This window comes from Candida dubliniensis, chromosome 2 (assembly GCF_000026945.1).
Source record: "Candida dubliniensis CD36 chromosome 2, complete sequence".
NCBI classification, from domain to species: Eukaryota; Fungi; Ascomycota; class Pichiomycetes; order Serinales; family Debaryomycetaceae; genus Candida; species Candida dubliniensis.
Window position 1 is genome coordinate 145,194 of NC_012861.1, and position 19,551 is coordinate 164,744.

At 33.5% G+C, this 19,551-nt stretch overlaps 14 protein-coding genes across 14 annotated transcripts; 9 read left to right on the forward strand and 5 right to left on the reverse strand. All coding sequences in view use genetic code 12, as the record gives it.

The window, feature by feature from the left end:
• Window positions 1–409: 409 nt before the first annotated feature.
• CD36_15740 (conserved hypothetical protein) lies at window positions 410–1,867 on the reverse strand (the record flags this gene model as incomplete). The annotated part of the gene is made up of 1 exon (XM_002418009.1): window positions 410–1,867. One exon carries the CDS (start codon window positions 1,865–1,867, stop codon window positions 410–412), a length of 1,458 nt encoding a protein of 485 aa, XP_002418054.1.
• Window positions 1,868–2,076: 209 nt separating this feature from the next.
• CD36_15750 (nucleotide binding protein, putative) lies at window positions 2,077–2,979 on the reverse strand (the record flags this gene model as incomplete). Its single annotated transcript, XM_002418010.1, has 1 exon — window positions 2,077–2,979. One exon carries the CDS (start codon window positions 2,977–2,979, stop codon window positions 2,077–2,079), a length of 903 nt encoding a protein of 300 aa, XP_002418055.1.
• A 55-nt stretch (window positions 2,980–3,034) lies between these two features.
• CD36_15760 (GTPase MSS1, mitochondrial precursor) lies at window positions 3,035–4,645 on the forward strand (the record flags this gene model as incomplete). Its single annotated transcript, XM_002418011.1, has 1 exon — window positions 3,035–4,645. One exon carries the CDS (start codon window positions 3,035–3,037, stop codon window positions 4,643–4,645), a length of 1,611 nt encoding a protein of 536 aa, XP_002418056.1.
• An 84-nt stretch (window positions 4,646–4,729) lies between these two features.
• Window positions 4,730–6,625, reverse strand: CD36_15770 (chromatin structure remodeling complex protein RSC4, putative; the record flags this gene model as incomplete). The annotated part of the gene is made up of 1 exon (XM_002418012.1): window positions 4,730–6,625. One exon carries the CDS (start codon window positions 6,623–6,625, stop codon window positions 4,730–4,732), a length of 1,896 nt encoding a protein of 631 aa, XP_002418057.1.
• Window positions 6,626–6,999: 374 nt separating this feature from the next.
• On the forward strand, window positions 7,000–8,769 carry CD36_15780 (NADPH reductase, putative; the record flags this gene model as incomplete). Its single annotated transcript, XM_002418013.1, has 1 exon — window positions 7,000–8,769. The coding sequence occupies one exon, from the start codon at window positions 7,000–7,002 to the stop codon at window positions 8,767–8,769; it is 1,770 nt and encodes a 589-aa protein (XP_002418058.1).
• Window positions 8,770–8,983: 214 nt separating this feature from the next.
• CD36_15790 (phenylalanyl-tRNA synthetase alpha subunit, mitochondrial precursor, putative) lies at window positions 8,984–10,324 on the forward strand (the record flags this gene model as incomplete). The annotated part of the gene is made up of 1 exon (XM_002418014.1): window positions 8,984–10,324. The coding sequence occupies one exon, from the start codon at window positions 8,984–8,986 to the stop codon at window positions 10,322–10,324; it is 1,341 nt and encodes a 446-aa protein (XP_002418059.1).
• Window positions 10,325–10,369: 45 nt separating this feature from the next.
• On the reverse strand, window positions 10,370–11,626 carry CD36_15800 (leucine-rich repeat-containing protein, conserved; the record flags this gene model as incomplete). Its single annotated transcript, XM_002418015.1, has 1 exon — window positions 10,370–11,626. One exon carries the CDS (start codon window positions 11,624–11,626, stop codon window positions 10,370–10,372), a length of 1,257 nt encoding a protein of 418 aa, XP_002418060.1.
• Window positions 11,627–12,357: 731 nt separating this feature from the next.
• On the forward strand, window positions 12,358–12,804 carry CD36_15810 (conserved hypothetical protein; the record flags this gene model as incomplete). Its single annotated transcript, XM_002418016.1, has 1 exon — window positions 12,358–12,804. The coding sequence occupies one exon, from the start codon at window positions 12,358–12,360 to the stop codon at window positions 12,802–12,804; it is 447 nt and encodes a 148-aa protein (XP_002418061.1).
• Window positions 12,805–13,410: 606 nt separating this feature from the next.
• On the forward strand, window positions 13,411–14,490 carry CD36_15820 (oxidoreductase, putative; the record flags this gene model as incomplete). Its single annotated transcript, XM_002418017.1, has 1 exon — window positions 13,411–14,490. One exon carries the CDS (start codon window positions 13,411–13,413, stop codon window positions 14,488–14,490), a length of 1,080 nt encoding a protein of 359 aa, XP_002418062.1.
• Window positions 14,491–14,654: 164 nt separating this feature from the next.
• Window positions 14,655–15,611, forward strand: CD36_15830 (conserved hypothetical protein; the record flags this gene model as incomplete). The annotated part of the gene is made up of 1 exon (XM_002418018.1): window positions 14,655–15,611. The coding sequence occupies one exon, from the start codon at window positions 14,655–14,657 to the stop codon at window positions 15,609–15,611; it is 957 nt and encodes a 318-aa protein (XP_002418063.1).
• Window positions 15,612–15,805: 194 nt separating this feature from the next.
• CD36_15840 (conserved hypothetical protein) lies at window positions 15,806–16,549 on the forward strand (the record flags this gene model as incomplete). The annotated part of the gene is made up of 1 exon (XM_002418019.1): window positions 15,806–16,549. The coding sequence occupies one exon, from the start codon at window positions 15,806–15,808 to the stop codon at window positions 16,547–16,549; it is 744 nt and encodes a 247-aa protein (XP_002418064.1).
• A 187-nt stretch (window positions 16,550–16,736) lies between these two features.
• CD36_15850 (conserved hypothetical protein) lies at window positions 16,737–17,420 on the forward strand (the record flags this gene model as incomplete). Its single annotated transcript, XM_002418020.1, has 1 exon — window positions 16,737–17,420. The coding sequence occupies one exon, from the start codon at window positions 16,737–16,739 to the stop codon at window positions 17,418–17,420; it is 684 nt and encodes a 227-aa protein (XP_002418065.1).
• Window positions 17,421–17,614: 194 nt separating this feature from the next.
• CD36_15860 (conserved hypothetical protein) lies at window positions 17,615–18,280 on the forward strand (the record flags this gene model as incomplete). Its single annotated transcript, XM_002418021.1, has 1 exon — window positions 17,615–18,280. The coding sequence occupies one exon, from the start codon at window positions 17,615–17,617 to the stop codon at window positions 18,278–18,280; it is 666 nt and encodes a 221-aa protein (XP_002418066.1).
• Window positions 18,281–18,335: 55 nt separating this feature from the next.
• CD36_15870 (doa4-independent degradation protein 3) lies at window positions 18,336–19,061 on the reverse strand (the record flags this gene model as incomplete). Its single annotated transcript, XM_002418022.1, has 2 exons — window positions 18,336–18,944; window positions 19,014–19,061. 2 exons carry the CDS (start codon window positions 19,059–19,061, stop codon window positions 18,336–18,338), a joined length of 657 nt encoding a protein of 218 aa, XP_002418067.1.
• Window positions 19,062–19,551: the final 490 nt, after the last annotated feature.

Genomic DNA, 19,551 nt, shown 5'->3' on the forward strand with positions numbered 1-19,551 from the left:
TCTGGAGGGAAAGTAAAAAAAAAAAAAAAAGAAAAAAGAAGGTTCAAAACCAAAACATAAAAAAACAGAGAGAGAATTCGTTTTTTTCTTTTTTGATGCGGTTCCAAATAATATTTTATTATTATGATTTAACGACATTATTTTGTCACGTATAAAAAATGAACAAAAATGTCTAACTGTTCGGTGAGGAAATCAATAATAAAAAAAAGCCTCGCTCAACAAATTAAACAAAAAAAATCACATGCAAATTCTAACCAATAATCTCTATCTCCATTCGACATCAAAAGTTTTGCAACCAAAATATTAACCATATTTATAATATTTATACAGATACATATATTGACCTAAACTACAATATAAACAAAACAAATTGCAGAAGTTTGGCTTCCTGAAACATTAATAGATGTCGTTATAAAATAAACAATAGACATGTTCCTAGTAGAACACTACTAGACACCAACACTAATCCATGTACTTTTTGACTAGCAGTACCACTTTCAAATATCCAATCAAACACATCAAATCTGATGGTGTTGTTGTTGGTTTTAAACGAGTTTGATTTTTTCCTCCTGTTACCATAAAAGAATTTGGGGATATCAAATATTGTATTTTCAAAAGATGCTATTGCAGTAGTAGATGTGCCACATGCCGTGTTGGTAAACTTTTTTGCTTTCAGTGTATTGGCAGGTTCAAATTTATTGTTTTCCATGCTAACTCGCTCAAAAGGATCCTCAAATGGTTTTGTCGTTGCTGGTAATTTTGATTCGGAAAATAAAATTTGTGCTGTAATCTCATCACTATCGTCTTCTTTCTCATCATCTTCGTAACTATAGTAGTAATAATAATCGTCTGCTGATTCAGTTTCACCACTTTCTGTTTCAGAATCTGTTTCATCAATAAGATTGTTTAAAATAAAATTGTCAAACATAGATGTTGCAGTCGTGGTTGGAAAACTGGTCCATACGATTTTTGGCTTTAAATACGCCGCTGCGGTTTTGGTAGCCAGTCTTTCGTGGAATTGAAACTGAGGAGCTATTAAAACCGAATTGGGCGGTGGCTTTTTGTTCAATATATTTTTCCTATTCATTTTGTGTTTTGATAAAGTATCGATTGATTGAGTTTCATGTATGCCTGTTGTAGAACTACTTGCAATTGATACAATTTTATGTGAAACTGTACTTCGTTCTTCTGGTGCATACAGTGGAATTACCGAGGTAATTATGTGTGTAGTATAAACTGGTACAGTGTTTCTCGCAGTATGCACATCTAACAATTGAGCGTTAAAACTCTTTTGTTGGTCTTTCATTTCAAGCCTCAAATCCAATACTAATTTTTCTAGCTTTTTAATTTGTTCAAATGCATCCATCTGTAAAACATTTGATGATACTTTTGGTTCTTGTGTTGTAGGTGTGTTTACAATAGTAAACTGGGAATCCACACTGGATTCAAATGTTAATGCTGAAGTTTCTAATGACAATGTGTTTAGTTCTAGTTGTAGTGCATCAAATTCTTGTGTAGGGGAAACAATGGCAGTTGCAAATTCAGTAATTGTTTTTATTTCAGTCAGGACCAGCAATTTATTGCCATATCCGAATAAATAGTCTGTTCTGTTAGAAGCTATTATTACTGCTGGGGCTTTGTGGAAATTTATTGGCACTCCATCTTTCAGAACTTTAATCAACGGTCTAGCTTCCTTGATTTGAGGTTTAGAGGTCTTGCTATAAGGTAGCAAATCTTTAATTATTTGAAAATGATTTGTAAGTATCGATATTGTGTCATTTGAAGGTGAGCTAGATTCGATATTCAAACATTGAATCGATGATATAAACCATATCAAGGTGGGTATAAGACTACCTGTAAAACGCATTGAGTAATAGTGATAAACTAGACTTTCCCCGTTTATAGAAGCATTGAAATTATAGATAGAAAATTGGTTCTTATCAAGAAGTTGGTTGCAAAGAATAACAAAAAAAAAAAAAAATTCAAAAAATTTAACAACGCCAAACACATCTCGAGCTAATTATTGTTTTTCTTTTAATTGTTATCCCGATAGCTATTGTATGTGTTGGAATATATCTATTTGAAATCAACAATAGCTTTGGCTATGTCGAAATATGGCTTGGCTATATCTGAGTTGGGATCAGAAATAACTATTGGTTTTCCAACGTCACTTTGAACACATATCTCTTCATTTAAAGGTATGGAGCTTAACACTCTTAAATTGTTTTCCAATGCCACTTTTTCAGCACCTTTGCTTTTGAATATGTGAGACTCGTGTTTGCAATTAGGACATATAAAATGGCTCATGTTTTGAACCATACCTATTATAGGAATATTGATTTTATTAAACATTGTAATACCTTTCACTGCATCAATTAAAGCAATGTCTTGAGGTGTGCTAACAATTATTGCTCCCGTTATTTGCAACAATTGTCCAATTGATAATTGTGTGTCACCTGTACCAGGAGGCATATCTACAACGAGATAGTCAATTGGTGACCACTCGACCTCAAAAAGCAATTGCTGCAATGCCTTCATGACCATTAAACCTCTCCACGTTATTGCTTGTTTCTCGTCAATTAAATATCCCATCGACATGGTTTGCACACCATAATTGGATAAAGGAAGTAATTTACCCAGATTAGATAATCTTGGTTCACCCTTTAGGTTCATTAGTTTAGGCACTGAAGGACCAAATATATCTGCATCTAGTATTCCAACTCTTTTACCTAGACTGTACAATGCCAATGCAGTATTTACAGATACAGTGGATTTACCAACTCCTCCTTTTGCTGATGAGACTAATATTATGTTAGAAACGTTGGGAATTTTCTGTCGTATTGGTAAGCCCTTTGACGCCTTTGGTATTGAGTTTGGTTTACCGGCAACTCTTGGTATTCCTAAAGGATTCTCGTGAGTCAAAATAGACCAGGTTGAAAAAAGTTTACGTGGTCCCAAGCTTTTAGTTTTCAATAGCATTGCTGCAATAAGGAAATAATGTATTTGTGTGGGTGGTGGAAGATACTACTTTTCGATGAATTGTTCAGATGAGATTTTGGATTCGGTTTTATTTTTTTTTTTTTTTTCGTTCTGGAGAGACTCATCATTATTATTAATTATATTTCAAATACAGCTTAACATACTAATGTTTCGTCAACTTCTACATGTTGGCAAACGATACCTCTCAAATGAAAATCCTTTGAAACCAACTGTATTTGCTTTATCAACCAAATTTGGTAAATCTGCAATAGCAGTGGTGAGAATCTCCGGTCCTCAATCAAAGTACATCTACCACAAGTTGACGAACTCAACTAAGCCACCTAAAAACAGAATTGCCAGTGTTCGTAAGCTATATTCATTTGGGCACCGTTGCAATCAGAAGTCGGTTTTCTTAGATGAAGCTCTAACCTTATTTTTACCTGGTCCCAAAACTTACACTGGAGAAGACTTATTAGAATTGCATCTACACGGAGGTGTTTCAATCATCAAATCTGTATTGCAGTCGATCAAAAACTTACATGATCCCAGTAATGGAATAATGATTAGACAAGCAGATAGGGGAGAGTTTTCCAAACAAGCTTTCTACAATGGCCGACTAGATTTAACTGAATTGGAAGGGATAAATGATATGATCAATGCTGAGACTGAACTGCAAAGGTTGGCGAGTTTAGCATCACTGTCTGGACAGACCAAAATAGAATTTATGAATTGGAGAAATGAAATTGTTAACCAAATGGCTAATTTGACAATGATTATTGATTTTGGTGAGGATCATGATATTGAGGAAACTGACCAGATCATACAAGATGTGAAAGAGAATATTGCAAAAATTGAATTGGAAATTAAAGCTTATTTGTTAAAAGTAAAGTCACTGCAAATTTTGCTAAATGGTATTCAATTGGCATTATTAGGACCACCAAATGCTGGGAAATCTTCTATATTGAACATATTAGCAAACAAAGATGCTGCTATTGTCAGTGAGATTGCAGGAACTACGAGAGATATTCTTGATATACCATTGGAAATTGGGGGATATAAGGTGGTTGTTGGTGACACTGCGGGCATCCGATCATTTGAAGAAGCCGACTCTATTGAGCAGGAAGGGATCAAACGAGCGAAAAAGAGGTCGATGTTAGCAGATTTGGTGATTGTGGTACTAGATCCTATATCCGTGGAAAAAGATCCCTTGGAATTGAAAGAACATCTAGAAGCACTAGTTAAAGAAAACAAACAAATACTAATTGTGTTGAATAAGCAAGATCTATTTGTAAGTCGATCAGAGGAAATGATTTCAAAATATTCTCAGGTTTTTAATTTACCTAAGAACTATTTTTATGTAGTTTCGTGCTCAACTGGATCAGGAATTGACAATCTTCAAAAGGCATTGATTGAAAAATTCAAAGACTTATCTCAGTCAGAAACTTCTGATCCTATTATTGTTTCTTCTCGAGTACAAGATATTTTGGAGAACGATATTTTATTTGGATTCAAAGAGTTTTATCAGTGGGCAGACGCAGACGATGTTCTTCTAGCAGCAGACTGTCTTCGTCAATCAGTTGACGGGATAGGAAAAATCACTGGGCAATCGATTGATTTAGAAGAAATCTTGGACGTTGTTTTTTCAAGTTTTTGTATTGGTAAATAGTACATAGATTTTATTTTTGTTTTGTTTTTTGCTGTTTATACATATATATACTATATTTAATTAGTCATGGAACTCAGCGTAGTCTCATCCTGAGGTGCAGACAACATAAAAGGTTATTGTTTCAACGTCCCATGTTTTTTGCATTTGTTGCAATTGATGCCTTGTGTGTCTCCCTGCTACCTCCTCTTCCTCAATAGATGTGTTTTTGATTTTCTTGCTTAAATTAGGAGCAACCTTACAATTGAATGACAAAACATTCAATCCATAACTCAATTTGACATCATATTGAACTCCCAAAACAGCGTTCTCCCCTTTTTCTTCCTTAAAGCAATCAGCAACATTAGAAACTTCTTCTTCGTTGACAGATAATTTGCATTGGAAATCGTCGTTACCGAGATGACTTAAAATTCCGTGATCATCAATTAGCTCAGGTTCTTTGAGTTGGTACAACAAATTGTGTAGCGATACTTTGAATGATACAAAAGGCAGGGCTCCGTTTGGTAAAGCAATAGTATAGGCTTGGTTGGTGTATCCATTCGCTGGAACTTTGTAGGAAAAGAGTGTAGCAATTGTGTTTCCTGGCTGAGTTGGAAATAATGCTTTTTTAATTTCTTGTTCTCGAGACAAAATTGTTGCTGGTTGTGATAATTTTTGTTGAACAAATTTAGTAATGTTGGTTGACACAGCGGGTGTTGAAAATAATGCTGACTCTTGAATTATTGAATTTTGCTCCGGGAGTAACGGCAAAGTCTTACCCATGGTATTAGGGGCATTTTGCTCGGCGGCGACTTCTCGTGATTTGGATGTATCGAGCTCTCCAGAATCAACTGATTCATCAACATCTTGTGTATCAGCATTGATAGCTTCTGGTTGGGTATTGTTGATATCATCTTCCTCGTGAATTTGTTCTACTGGGAAATCTTGTTTAATAGACCTCTTTCTCCTTTTCTTCAATTGAGGTTCTGCTACTGAGGTGTCAATTCTACCAATACTGTGTTTTAGCTTTTGTGTTGAAGGATGCAATTTATCTGCTTCCAGTTCAATTCTGGATTTTAATTTATTATATTGTTCATTAAAATATTCTTCCAAAACAGCTGCATCTTGATAAATTTGTGAATCATCGTTGTTATAGGCCTTTGCATTGGAAAAAATCAATGTGGTAGTGTCATGAAACTTCTTCAAGTTGTCCAATAAAGGGAATTTGGGACTCAATAATTTTTTTTTCTCTAAATTAGATAATATCGTGTTGAAAGACATTGGTTTGGTTACATAGTCCAAATAATCGGTATATACTTCGGTATCAACTTCTTCCAAAAACGGCCCGCTCAAGACTCCCTGTTTTGGAAATTCATGATTTATGACATCGCGTAATATATTTATACAAAATTCTGCTAATCTGCCGAAAGTGATTAATGGTTCTTCCTTATTAACTTTTACTGACGACTGAAATTCCGACCCCCCTTCTGTCTCTGTTTCATTCTTTCTCTGCTTGAGCTTCAACTTTATCTTTGGCTTTTTGGTGTCATCAGTAGCATTATTGGTTGAAGGAGTGCTCTCAAATTCCTCAACTTGTTCCCTGACAAAGTTTACAATTTTTCCAGCACTTTGAACAATCCATGAATCGGGAGCATTGTATGTGCTCGCATTTTGTAACAACAATTCAAAGTCGTCAAGAAACTCTCTCGATGAAGAACCAGTATATGTACTTTCAATTCGCTTTCCTATTTTATCTAATGATATAGGTTGCTTTATGACGTGGTAGTAGTCGGGAAAGAATTTTTTAGATGGCAACTTGATAAATGGAGGTGCCAAATCTGCATCACCATCTTTCAACCTATACACCAAATCCAAGGTTGTTCTGAAGAACTCTATATATTCTTGTGGTGAGTGTGTGACTGTTGCATGTTGAGATTCTTCTGTGGATTTTTTCACTGGTGAGGACTCAGTTGAAGATTGACTTAACTTTCTCCTTGGTGGCATAATTTGCTCAATTCAATCTCACAAAAAAACTAGAAACAAAATTTGTAATCAAAGGTATTTGTTGTATTATCGTAATGTAAACCGCACAGAATTCTGATGGATTGACTGTTGGTGGAATGTAAATGATAGTTGTAACTTATTAGTGTTTGTTTGTTTTGGGTTTATTTTTTCTGTTGAAAATTTTTCCCTTGTCTATCAAAATTGGAGATTGGAAAAGAAGAAAGGACTCTCTCAAAACTTGCACAGTTCTATTTTCTTTCTCTTTTTTTTTTTTTTTCCATCAGATAAGGAAAAGGAAACCCACCATTTCAACACTCTAGCAAGATTTTATTCGAGATAAATCTGTTATATGGGGAAACAGAAACTTGTTCATTATGACAGGTGATATAACTATATTATACGGTTCAGAAACTGGTAATGCAGAAGAATATGCCAAATACTTGAAACAAAGATTACGATCTTACAATTTGAAACCAATCAGTCTTGCATCACTAGACGATTATCCTTTGAGGCGATTGGTAACACACACTTCGTATTTAATTATAATATGCTCTACAACAGGACAAGGAGAAATACCTAGAAATGGGAAGAAGTTTATGAAGTTTATTTTGAAGAAAAAATTACCTCTGGATTTATTCCAACATTTGCATTTAACAACGTTTGGTTTGGGAGACTCGTCATACATTAAATATAATTACGCTATTAAAAAAATTCACACTAGATTGATGCAATTAGGGTGCCAGCTTTTATCTCCTCGGTGTGAAGCTGACGAAATTTCCCCTGAAGGTGTTGATGGATATTACATAGAATGGGAGGCTGAACTCATTGCAGCATTGTTAAATAAGTTTCCAAATGCCACTCAAGTTAGTTCTGAGGCTGTTCCAATGCCAGAATATAGAATTTCCGTTTCAAAAGGTGACGCGACAAAAAATCTGAAAGAGGTTAACAACAATGCTATCGTATCACGACTCGGAAAGGATGGACTAAAGCTAGGCACGGTATTGACAAACAATCGAATCACAAGTGCTGATCATTTCCAAGACGTTCGAGATTTTAAGTTTTCCAGTACTGACTTGAATTATCTGCCAGGAGACACCGTTTCATTGTTCCCATGTAACTTTGATGAGGATGTTGACGCATTATTACAACTGCAACCTCAGTGGCTCAAAATTGCTGACAAACCATTGAATGTGAAAAACATGCCACATGCAGAGGGTGGTTTTGCCGATGTCTTAACGTTGAGAATACTATTTAAGTACCATCTAGACATAATGTCTATTCCCAGACGAAGTTTTTTCGCTTTATTGTGGCATTTTGTTGACCCTTCCACTGAGGATGGAGAAAGAGAACAAGAAAAGCTAAAGGAGTTTGGCAGTTTTGATGAGCCAGAAGAGTTGTATGATTACGCAAATAGACCAAGAAGACTGATATTGGAAACTTTACTAGAATTCCAAAATAATTTAACTATACCAGTGTCATATATTCTTGATTTGTTTCCTTTAATTAGACCAAGAATGTTTCTGATTGCGTCTTGTCCATCATCCAATGAAGTTGAATTGGTTGTAGCAATTGTTGAATACAAAACAATTATTAGAAAAATAAGACGTGGTGTGTGTACTAGGTGGCTTAAGAATTTGAAACCAGGAGATCAGTTTTTATTTTCAATACAAAAATCGAGCTTTAAGTATAAGAACAACAATAGTCCCATTATTATGGTGGCTCCAGGTACCGGTATAGCACCTATGAAGTCTTTGATTGATGAAGTCTTCCAAGAGAATTCTTGTCAAGAACTTTATTTATTTTTTGGATGCCGTTTTAAAGAGAAGGATAATTTGGTTGACTCATTTTGGCATGGCAATGAAAATCAGAATTTTCATTTAATTAATGCCTATTCCAGAGACTCAAATTCCAAGTATAGATATGTTCAAGATGCATTGTTTGCCCAATCAGAGCTAATTGGAAAGTTGTTAATTGAACAAAATGCAAGAGTATTTGTATGTGGTTCAAGTGGGAAAATGCCTAGAGAAGTAAAGATAACTTTTGTTGAAATAGTAAAGAAATTCACGGGAATGGAGGAAGACGAAGCTCAGAAATACATTATCGACTTAGAGGATAATGGTAGGTATAAGGAAGATGCTTGGTAGTATGAAGTATGTTTTTTTCGTTTTTATAGATGATTATAGATTAGAAAATTTGATAAATAAACATACTGGGGCTGACTTGTCAAGATAGTTTATATTGTGCAATATCAAAAAAAAATCCTGTGTATAAACACAGTTTTCTAACCAACCAAAATTGAAAGAGCTCAGTTTATTTTTTTCTTTCTATTCTCTAATCAACCAAGAATCCCAACAAGAGATGTTGAAATTGCCCTATAGGCCGGTTTTCCGCACATTGAAGCAGTTACGGTTGTATTCTAATACTCCGGTGAAAGATATCGTGGCGGATGGGAAGACATACAAAGTTGACAATTGGACCAATGTTCCTCCATATATTCTCGAGCTAACAAAACGTAAACTTTACAAAAACCCTAATCACCCTATTGGGATTCTTCACGATTTAATAAAGACAAGTGTAAATGGGATGGGATATACAGTGTATGAAGACTTCACACCTATAGTTACCAAATATGAAAATTTTGATAGTTTAGGATTCCCAGAAGATCATCCAGGAAGATCAAGATCGGACACATACTATTTGAATCGTGATCACCTTTTGAGGACTCACACTTCTGCTCATGAGCAACAATGTTTTACTGAATGCGCAACACCAGGATACCTAATTTCTGCAGATGTGTATCGAAAAGATGAGATTGATCGAACCCATTACCCTGCATTCCACCAATTAGAAGGGGCTAGGGTGTGGGATAGAAATGATCCTAACCTTTTGGAGAACATACGCAAAGATATTGACGAGATCCCAAAAACAAATATAATAGTGGAAGATGAATTCAGAGAAAACCCAGTTACTGCAAACAATCCAAATCAACAACATTTAAAGGAAGAAGAGGTCAAACTTGTTGCTGAACATTTGAAGAAAACTGTTGAGTTTATTGTCTATCAAGTATTTGAAAAGGCAAGACAATCTGCAAAAGAGCAAGGGTTGACTATGGCCTATCTTGATGAGCCCTTGAAAGTAAGATGGGTTGAAGCCTATTTTCCATGGACTTCACCATCCTGGGAAATTGAAGTTTGGTGGAAGAATGAATGGTTGGAATGTTGTGGATGTGGAATTGTTCAGCAACAAGTGTTATTGAATTCTGGAATTGGAGAAGACAAAATTAGTTGGGCATTTGGAATTGGGTTAGATAGAATTGCCATGCTATTGTTCAACATTCCTGATATCAGGTTATTCTGGAGTTTAGATGAAAGATTCCATAACCAATTCAAACAAGGACAAATCAATACCTTTGTGCCGTATCTGAAGTATCCTGGTATCAAACGAGATGTATCGTTTTGGTTGGATAGAGATTTGCATGCTAATGAAGTCATGGAAATTGTGAGGCTGCATGCTGGAGATTTAGCTGAGAGTGTTAGTTTGGTCGATGAATTTGTTCATCCAAAGACACAAAGAAAATCACTGTGTTTTAGAATAAATTACCAGTCAATGGATAGAAACTTGACTAATTTAGAGATAAACGAAATTCATGATAAAGTTGAAAACGATTTAGTCGAGCAATTTAATGTTGAGATTAGATAGAAAATAAATCTTGTAAATATATATATATATAAATAGCCCTGTAATTTAGAATTCTAACTGAAGCACTTTTAAATTGTTTAGTTTTTCAACCAGGATCAATTTTTCGATAACTGTAGCCTGGTATCGATAATCTCTATCGAGAGATATAATTTTACAATACGTTAAGTCCAAAAATTGCAACAATTTAGGAAAGACTTCACCATTTAGTTCATCAATCAATTGCGACAAATAATTACCTTTAAGCCACAATGTTTCCAAATAATTGGGGAAAGATTTAATAGACAACTGTGTTATTGCGTTTCTTGACAAGTTTAGATCTTGCAAATTTTCAAAGAATTTGCACTGTTGGAAATTTGGCAACGTTCTTAAATTGTTGGTTGACAAATTTAGTGACCTCAATTTATAGTTTCTGGTGTTTCTTCTGTTGGTTAAATTTATTTCAATAATGTTATTGTTTGACAAATCTAGCACTTCCAAATTATATAGGTTCCCCCAATTAAAGTTATGGTTGTTTATACAAACAAGGTTATTGTTAGATAAGTTCAATGATTTTAAATTGGAATAACATGGGAAAAAATACAAGCTGCTTATCAGGTTGTAACTTAACTGCAAGTGATTAATACTTAAAAGCTGATTGTTGTTTGCTTGTAAATTGTCAATCAACCTGTATTGATTGAAGAATTGCAATTCCAATGTGTCAATCTGCAAATCTTGGAGTGGTTCACTGGCTATATCTAAAGTTTCCTTAGCTGTATATTTGATCGATAGCTTTTGAAATGTTTTAATGGTATGCAATAAGTCATATAAAGAGTTTAAATCTTCAGTGGTGGATAAACTTATGGAAAGATTGACTTTGGTGTCGGAGCGATAACAGTATTGACTCATCATGACAGGTAATAATTGACTTAGTTTATGTATAAAGCTTATATGTGAAAGATTTAGTGGACAACCACATGAATTTTGATCGGTATCATCAGTAATATAGATAAAAATTTGTCTTGGTCTAATGATGAAATTGTTTATGGAAAGTGATTGCAAATGATCTAGGGAAACATAAATATCAGTATTATGTTTTTGAACATGTTTATAATGCTCGCCAACAGTATTTGAGATGATAACTGATTTGTTGTAAAAGTAAACTGATAATGCGATAAGTCTTATAGGCAAATAGGAACTGTTGGTTATTTGGTCTGTGGTTGTTGCCAATAACCCTTCAATGTTAAAGTAATGCTGCAATTCCTTATTTGACAATTTACTGAGAACTTTTTGAATTAATTCAACGGGTAACTGAAATAGAATCATATTAGATTAGCCTAGAGAAAGAAAAGAAGGATACAATTTATGAAATTTAGAAATCTTCTAGTATTTATAATCCAGGTTAAATAAATCACATGTAGAAGCCAAAAAAAAAAAAAAATTGTTTTAATGTGTCAGATAAGCTTAAGATATGCAAGTTCTACTAACTTGATAAGCAGTCGATGCGGTTGCGATCTACCGGAAAGAAAAAAAAAGAAATTTATTGACTGTGGTTTGGCTTTTGGCTTTTCTCTGTTTTTTTTTTCCAAAGTACTGTGGTGGTTAAGACATGCGTAACCACTATAATTTGTTCTTACAATGATTCATAGTAGTTGGTTCTTAGGGTTGTGATTTAAGATTGATATTGGAAAAGATATACTTTCAATAAGTCTTTATTTATGAGAAAGGATACATTTCTCTAGAACTTGGTAAGAAAAACTGTGGATTTATTGTGATGCGCAAAGATTAACATTTATAACTTTGGTAGCGCACTTTTAGGTTCACGCGTTTTTTTCCGCTCCTCTTCCAACAACCCGAAATTGTCCTGAAAATGAGAGAATCTCAAGACTGTACACGACCTTTAATCTCTCCTTCATTCATTTTTCTTTTTCGTGTGGAAATGCACAATAAAATATTACAGAATTGATAATAACATTCAATTTGTTTCCTGTTTTGGGACAATATCAAACAATTAGCATAATCTATCCACTTAACATTTAACATATATAACAAGCACCATGGGTAACTGTCTATCGTGTCTTTTAGGCACTTCAAATGATGACGACTATAATGAAACGTCATCTTTATTGAGACATCAACAACAGCACAACCAGCAATATTTATCCGACTATTTGCAAGAAGAACAGATACTCAAACAGCAACAAAGACAACAAGAATTGGTCAGCATAGTAAATGAATTGAATGATAATTTGATTGATGTTACTTCATTTTTAAGTGGAAACAATAACAATAATGCATCTTTGGGTAATAGTGGAATTTTGGCTAATGAGAGTAATATTAACGAGGAAGAGGAAATACAAGTCAGCAGTACTAAAAAATCACTTCCCTACGTTTATACTAAAGAGGACAAAGATGAAATCTTGAAGAAATTGAATGACATCGATGATGAAGTCAAGCAGAGTTTTAAAATAAAATCACTGGAGCCCTTATATATAAAGTTTTAACATGAAAGATTTATTTTTATTCATTACTTTTGCTTTAAATGTGTATTAAGTTATGACATAGGTGTGAGATTATGATTAAATTTGAATTTTTAGTCAAGCTAAGGTATGACATAGTATTGTACTAGTGTGGATGTTTTATTACAAGTCGTTGCTAGTTTTTTATTATAATATTTTTAAACTCGAAACTACGCTCGAGTTGTCTTCATGAATAATGTAAAGTTTTTAGCCTAATATATGATCTAAATTTTTAGAAATTTGCCTCTCATATTTGACTGATATAGATGAATGAACTTCCAAATTCATGGATGTTCTCTAAAATTATGCATTTTCTAGTTGCACAAACTCTACCCTATTTATTGATTAAGAAAGCATGGCTCTAAACGTATTGTAATTTGTGTTGACCGTAAGATCTGCTATTAGAAGGAGATATTTATAATCTTGCAACATCGTTGCATTCAAGGATTTGGGCACTTTTACCCGGATAGGTTTTGTTTTCTCCGCAAGTGTTTCCTGTTTTTTTTTTTTTTTGAAAAGTACCTTGAACTAGTGAATTCTTCTTAAATCCAAAGCCAAGAGCCAACACTACTTTAAAATCAGTTAATTAAAATGACAATTGTCACTCTTAATTGGGGTATTTTAGGAGCAGGAAATATTTCCGCGCAATTCGTTCACGATTTGGTTTTGAATAACCAGAGAGATACTCAGTTTCATCACATTGTTAAATCTATTGGATGTTCTAACCATGACAAGGGGTTGGAATTCATAAAAAAGAATAATATCACTGCAGACAATAATTTTCAAATCACGCCAATTGTTGAGTCCTATGAGGATTTTTATAAAAACCTGGATATAGATGTTGTGTATATTGGAACCCCACATACATTTCATAAAGAACAGTCTATTGCATGTTTAAACAACGATAAACATGTTCTTTGTGAAAAACCTGTCACAGTTAACAGAGCTGAGTTAGAAACAATATTGAGTGTTGCAAAGTCAAAGAAGAAATTCTTCATGGAAGCCATGTGGACAAGATTCTTCCCAGCAATCACTGAATTGAAAAAGAAAATTTATGATGAAAAAGTCATTGGTGAAATATACAGATTATTTGCTGATTTGAGTTATAATTGTGATATTTCAAATGTTCCATTAAGTTCTAGAATTAGAGATAAAAATTTGGCTGCCGGCTCATTACTAGACATTGGAATATATCCAATCACTTATTCAAGAATTTTGCTAGATGATAATTTAGGTGCGGATCATTCACCGTTTCAAATCAAGTCATTTTTAACGATTGACAGCCAAGATCGAGTTGATCATTTGTATTCAGCAATAGTCAAATACCAAAATGGCAAACACGCGGTTTTGACAGCATCAGAATTGGTTGATGGACCCAAAGCTTACGTGAGATTGGAATGTTCACAGGGCCATGTTGAAATGTACAGTGATAACCCTGCAAGAGCCAAGCATTTTAAGGTTTTCAATGCCAAAGGCGATGAAATTTTCGAATACAAAGATGATTCAGGCTATAATGGATTTATTTATGAAGCAAATGCTGTTGCTAAAGATATTGCTGATGGGAAATTATCCAACAATACTATGCCTCATGATGAAAGTTTGTTAATAATGGAGACAATGGATCAAATTCGTCATGAAAATGGATTGGTTTACCCACAAGATGAAAGTTGAAAAGTGCAAAGAGAATTTGACCTATATTTGAGATAGCGCTATAACAAAAAAAAAAAAAAAAAGAAATCGGGTAGTTAAAAAAAACTGGTAAATTGGATTACTTGATTCAAACATTTATATTTGTGAAGAGATTAAATAGCTTTGTCAACTTGGATAGAAACACAATGACAAGTATTAAATACACACTAAGGTTTTTAATCTGGTTAATCATTTACGTTATTCCCACTATGTCCTTATTTAACAACACCAAATTTGAAAGCGGACAAGACCTGTCATTTCTCCAACATATTACAGAGTTTGCTCATTGGGAAAAGCAAAATCTATATCAACGTCCAGTAGGTCCACCAAAACCACAGCTTAAATCCATCAATTTAAATAAGACTGAATCCTTCAATTCATCATTTACTTTGCCAATTGTCAAACAATTCTTTAATAGTTCAAAATTAGTTAATACTTCTATTTTTGAACAAACTTCAAGATTTCGTGGAGACAAGAAAGCTCCTCATTGGACTGTGAGTACAGGCTTGTTTGCTGATAAACTGAAGGAATGGAATGAAGAAGAAGAAGAATGTTTTATGCCAATCAAAGAGATTCCCCAACGACGTCCAAAAAAGTACAAACCAAGAAAAAAATATGTACGTCCAGTACCGCCTCCACGGCCTCAAAAATGGTCAAGACCGAATTATTGGAGTTTTACAAGTGAAGAGGATAGTTTTTCCGATTGGTGGTCAAGTGACTGTAGTGAAAGCGATTGGTCGAGTGATGATGGAGGAAAATTATGGTTTTTGGGAATGAATGTTGCTCAAGAAAAGTCCGAGACAACACAAATTTCAATAATTCCTTCCAGGAAATTGGTTACTAGAGTAAATGAACAATTTTATAACACATACAGAAGTAATTTTTCAAATAATGATATTAAGAAACGGAATCTAGATGATAGCTATGACGAGTATTTTGGGTTTGATAACGAGATTCAATCTCGTATAACAAATAACCTTCTGAAAAAGTACGTTGAATCTAATGTACTCAATTCCAAATCTACTCAAAATAAAATATTAAGTAAGTGGAAATTAAAATTATTGGTTTGTCTTTTTGCATTACATACTTTGTATTATTCTTAAAATTGTGTTTGTGTAGGAAGCAATGATGTTTATTAGTGCAAAAATTTGTTGTTTTTTCGCAACCAAAAAAAAAAAAATTAAAGATATACAAAACTTGCAAAACAGATTTAACAGTTTTACATAGACATAATCTTGGAACAATAATTTGGTTTCTAAATTGTTTTCAACTTTAACTTTGATATATTTTGTATTGCATGAACAAAATTTGTTTAACAAACAACTTAACAAAAATGCCTGTCAATTTTTTTTTTAAAATGTTAAAGCTATACCTTTTGTTTTGCATTTTTAGTTTCCATTCGGTCATAGCACCAATCCCTACGATTGAGAAATACAACAGTACTGATTCCATTCATTCAACTAATATTAATAATCAACAAGATTTAAAAGATTTAACTTTTTTCAGTCAGGTTGTGTTATCTACACCAAAATGGGATCAGAGTTTAACCAGGTATAAACGTAAAAAGAGAGACTATGATGATGTTTCGTCAGCTGTGGCCGACACTCAGGAACTCAGCAATAACACGTTTTTGATGCAAGGACGCAAAGAAACAAGTCCCAAATGGCATGTTGGTGCTGGTGTCTACTTGAATAAAGAACGATTTTCAGATACAAAAAAGACATTCGTAAAGTATGAGAGTGACTACTGCTCAGAAGAAGATTATTCTAGTGACGAGGGTGGTAGTAAACGAAAATGGTTTAAGCCGTTTTCAATTGATTTAAATGAAACCCAAGACATATCCATCATTCCTAGCTCAAAAATATTATCTGTTGATACCAAAGGCAATTTTGTTAGTCATAACAAAATCTCAAACTTTACACTTGGTTATCATTCTGATACTGTGCAGAAAGATATATTTGAGTCTTCTGGCGATTTCAAAGCGTTCAAAATGGTTTATATTGTTGTTATCTTGATTATATACTCTTTTTTACACTTTTAATACACATTAATTTCTATCGCAAGCATATCAGGAAAAATCTAGTAATATTCGAAGATTTCCCATACCATCAAAGTGGAAAGTTATTCCTTACTAATTACCACTAGATTTTACAGAAATAAGATTAGGAAAAAAAAAAGTCTTTTATCATTAAATAGAAAATCAATCACCAATTCTAGTTACCATAAGAATGTTCTTCACTATTTCCATAGTTTTATGGTTTATGATATCGTTACCAAGTACATTACCAGTTTCAATAGATAACAAAGGTTTATTACTCAAACGACACGTTGAGCCAAATGATATACAGTTTTTCAACCAAGGAGTGAGATCTTCTTTAAGTTATCTATACCAAAAAAGAGAGCGTTCTGATTCAGACAATGAATTGATTTTGAAAAAGAAAAAAGGAAAGAAAAAGACTGTATCAACAGATACATCTGGAAATGAAAACACAACGGATTTTGCTTCTGCTCAAGAATTTGAAAAATGGGAGGGTGATAGAGAAGGTTGGCAGATAAGTGCTGGGTTATACTTTGATAAAGCTATTGCAAGTGATTCATGTGATTCCGACTCAGAAGAAGAAGGACGCAAAAAATTCTGGATATTCACAGACGATGCACCACTTGAAAATGAGATTGTTGATGTCTCTTCCAAAGATGAATTGGAATTCAATTATATTCCGGGTAACAAAAGCTTGGACAGTTCATCTAAAGAGATTCCCAAGGTAGATGTTAATTCAACCATTCATAATCAGTCCAAAATCAAATTCAACTTTGATGTCACCGAGGAGAATCAGTTTGAATCTGGATTCGGTTCTGTTGTCTCTTACAATTGTTTTTATTTATATATCTTGCTATTTTGTATTTTCTTTTAATGAATATTCATATATAAGAATTAGCATTTAATAATTTTGGTTGCAAAAAAAAAAAACAAAAACCAAAAAAAAAAACTCTTCGAATATCAATTTCATTCCTCTTTTTTCTCTCCTTTTTTTTTTTGGTTTATTTGCTCCACTGAAATCTTGATATTCATAAAATCATTATTGTCATAACCATTGGGGGCCTAGTAATGTACAAGCTAATTCTATTAACCTGGCTATGCTTATTGCCAGTACAAATGGTCTCGTCAGATTCCACCAAAAAATTGTTTCCCAAAACGGATGTCAACGATTTAGTTTACTTCAACCAAGTGTTTGATATGGCGACAAAACAAACATCAGACCCAGACTCAGATTCATTTATTGAAAATTCTAATAAAACTATTACATTAATAACTTTGGATAAACCACCAAACAATGACACTAATGCAGTTGATGCTCAATTTAAGAAGAAAAAGGGTAAATTGAAGCCAAAGTGGGAATTGAATGCTGGTGTTTATTTGGAGAAAAAAGTTAATAAAAAATTGTTGAAAAAATCTAAAAAGAAAAACTCAAAGAAATTTGGGATCCTAACTAATAACAATGGAGAAACTGAAAGGATCTTGATTCCGACAGAACTAATGGTTTCTCGAGCTACTCCTGGTACTCACAATTTGTTTTCTCAAAATAGTTCAAATTATCCTTTTCAATTGACAAAAATCAATATAACATCAATAAAAAAAGCACCTGTGTTGTCCACTTCAATTGCCCATGAATTTTTGGACATCAACCATGGAATTGTCAAGTTTTCAATTGCAAATAAAGTCTTTGATGGGTTTTGGAATCAAATATTCTGGGCATTTCTCTATATTTTGTAGTAATAAAAAGAGGAACTTTGTTATTAAAGTAGTAGTTAGACATTGTCAGGGATCTCTACTGCAACGCCTTTAATCTTTCTCTCATTTCATCTAATGCCAATTCGTCTTCCTCGTCTTCTTCTGCCACTTCTGCTGGTGGTTCAATAACTTGTTCATTGAACTCATTGCTTGGTATCTCATTTTCAATTTTAGAAAATTTATCCTCTGTCAAATCGGAAATTATCTTATTTACTTCTTCCAATTCCTCATCCATCTCATCCAAGTCAACCATATCATCCATCATTTCATTTATAATGCCAGCCTTCATAAGCTCTTTTGACAATTCTTGCATAGTATGCAGCACTGCCCCAATATGAATTAACAGATTGACGTCTTTCATAATTGAAGTAGACGAATGAATGGATTGGGTAAGTTTATTCATAGAATATTGCTCATTAATGGACATTGTGATTGACTCGATTCTTGTTTTTGATGTGTAAAGCTTGTTATATTGTTTATTTATATTAATCAACTCTCTGGCGTATAATTTTGCTGACTTGTAATCTTTATCTTTGGCAGATTTTTTGATTAATGACTCTGTTTTCTTTCTAAGTGGGACTAATTGATTCATCGACCTATCTAGTTCTCGTTTGTTCTTACGAAGTAATTGATTGATCTTTCTCATCTAAAACTATTTGTTAGTTTACTTTGAATGGAATTGCAATTTACTTTAATACAAAAGTTTTTAACATACTTGTTCTTTGGGATCTGGCCCATATATTTTCTTTTTAATATAGTCCATGTTTGTTGGTCTCAATGATGATGATGTTGTTGGTGGGTGGACGTTTATTTCCTGCTTATTGGTTTTCGTTTTTCTTAATTGTTGTGTGAACAACAGGAAAAAAAAAAAAAAATAGAAACCTCGCAAATTGAAAGAGTGCGTCGCCTTCTCAAAGACTGGAGACCAATTGAATCACAAAAACTGTTATCAACTCCCCATACTGCAAGATTAATTGAGTTCCATAAACATTTGAGGTGGTTTAATTTACGAATCCAAAACAAAAGGTATGGGTTATTTGGTTCAGGGTTGCTGTTGTAAAAAAAAAAAAAAAAGACTCTTCTTGTGGCGCAATAAGTCCAGTGGTCATACATATTCTTTAAGGGGCTCTTAGTGAGGAAAAAAAAATGAGTGGAACATTTAGACATGAAATTACAAAGTTAAAAATATAAAGTTGTTTCTTGCCGTTTGACTTTCTCATTGTATTGACTTTATCTATTTTTTTTTACTATTG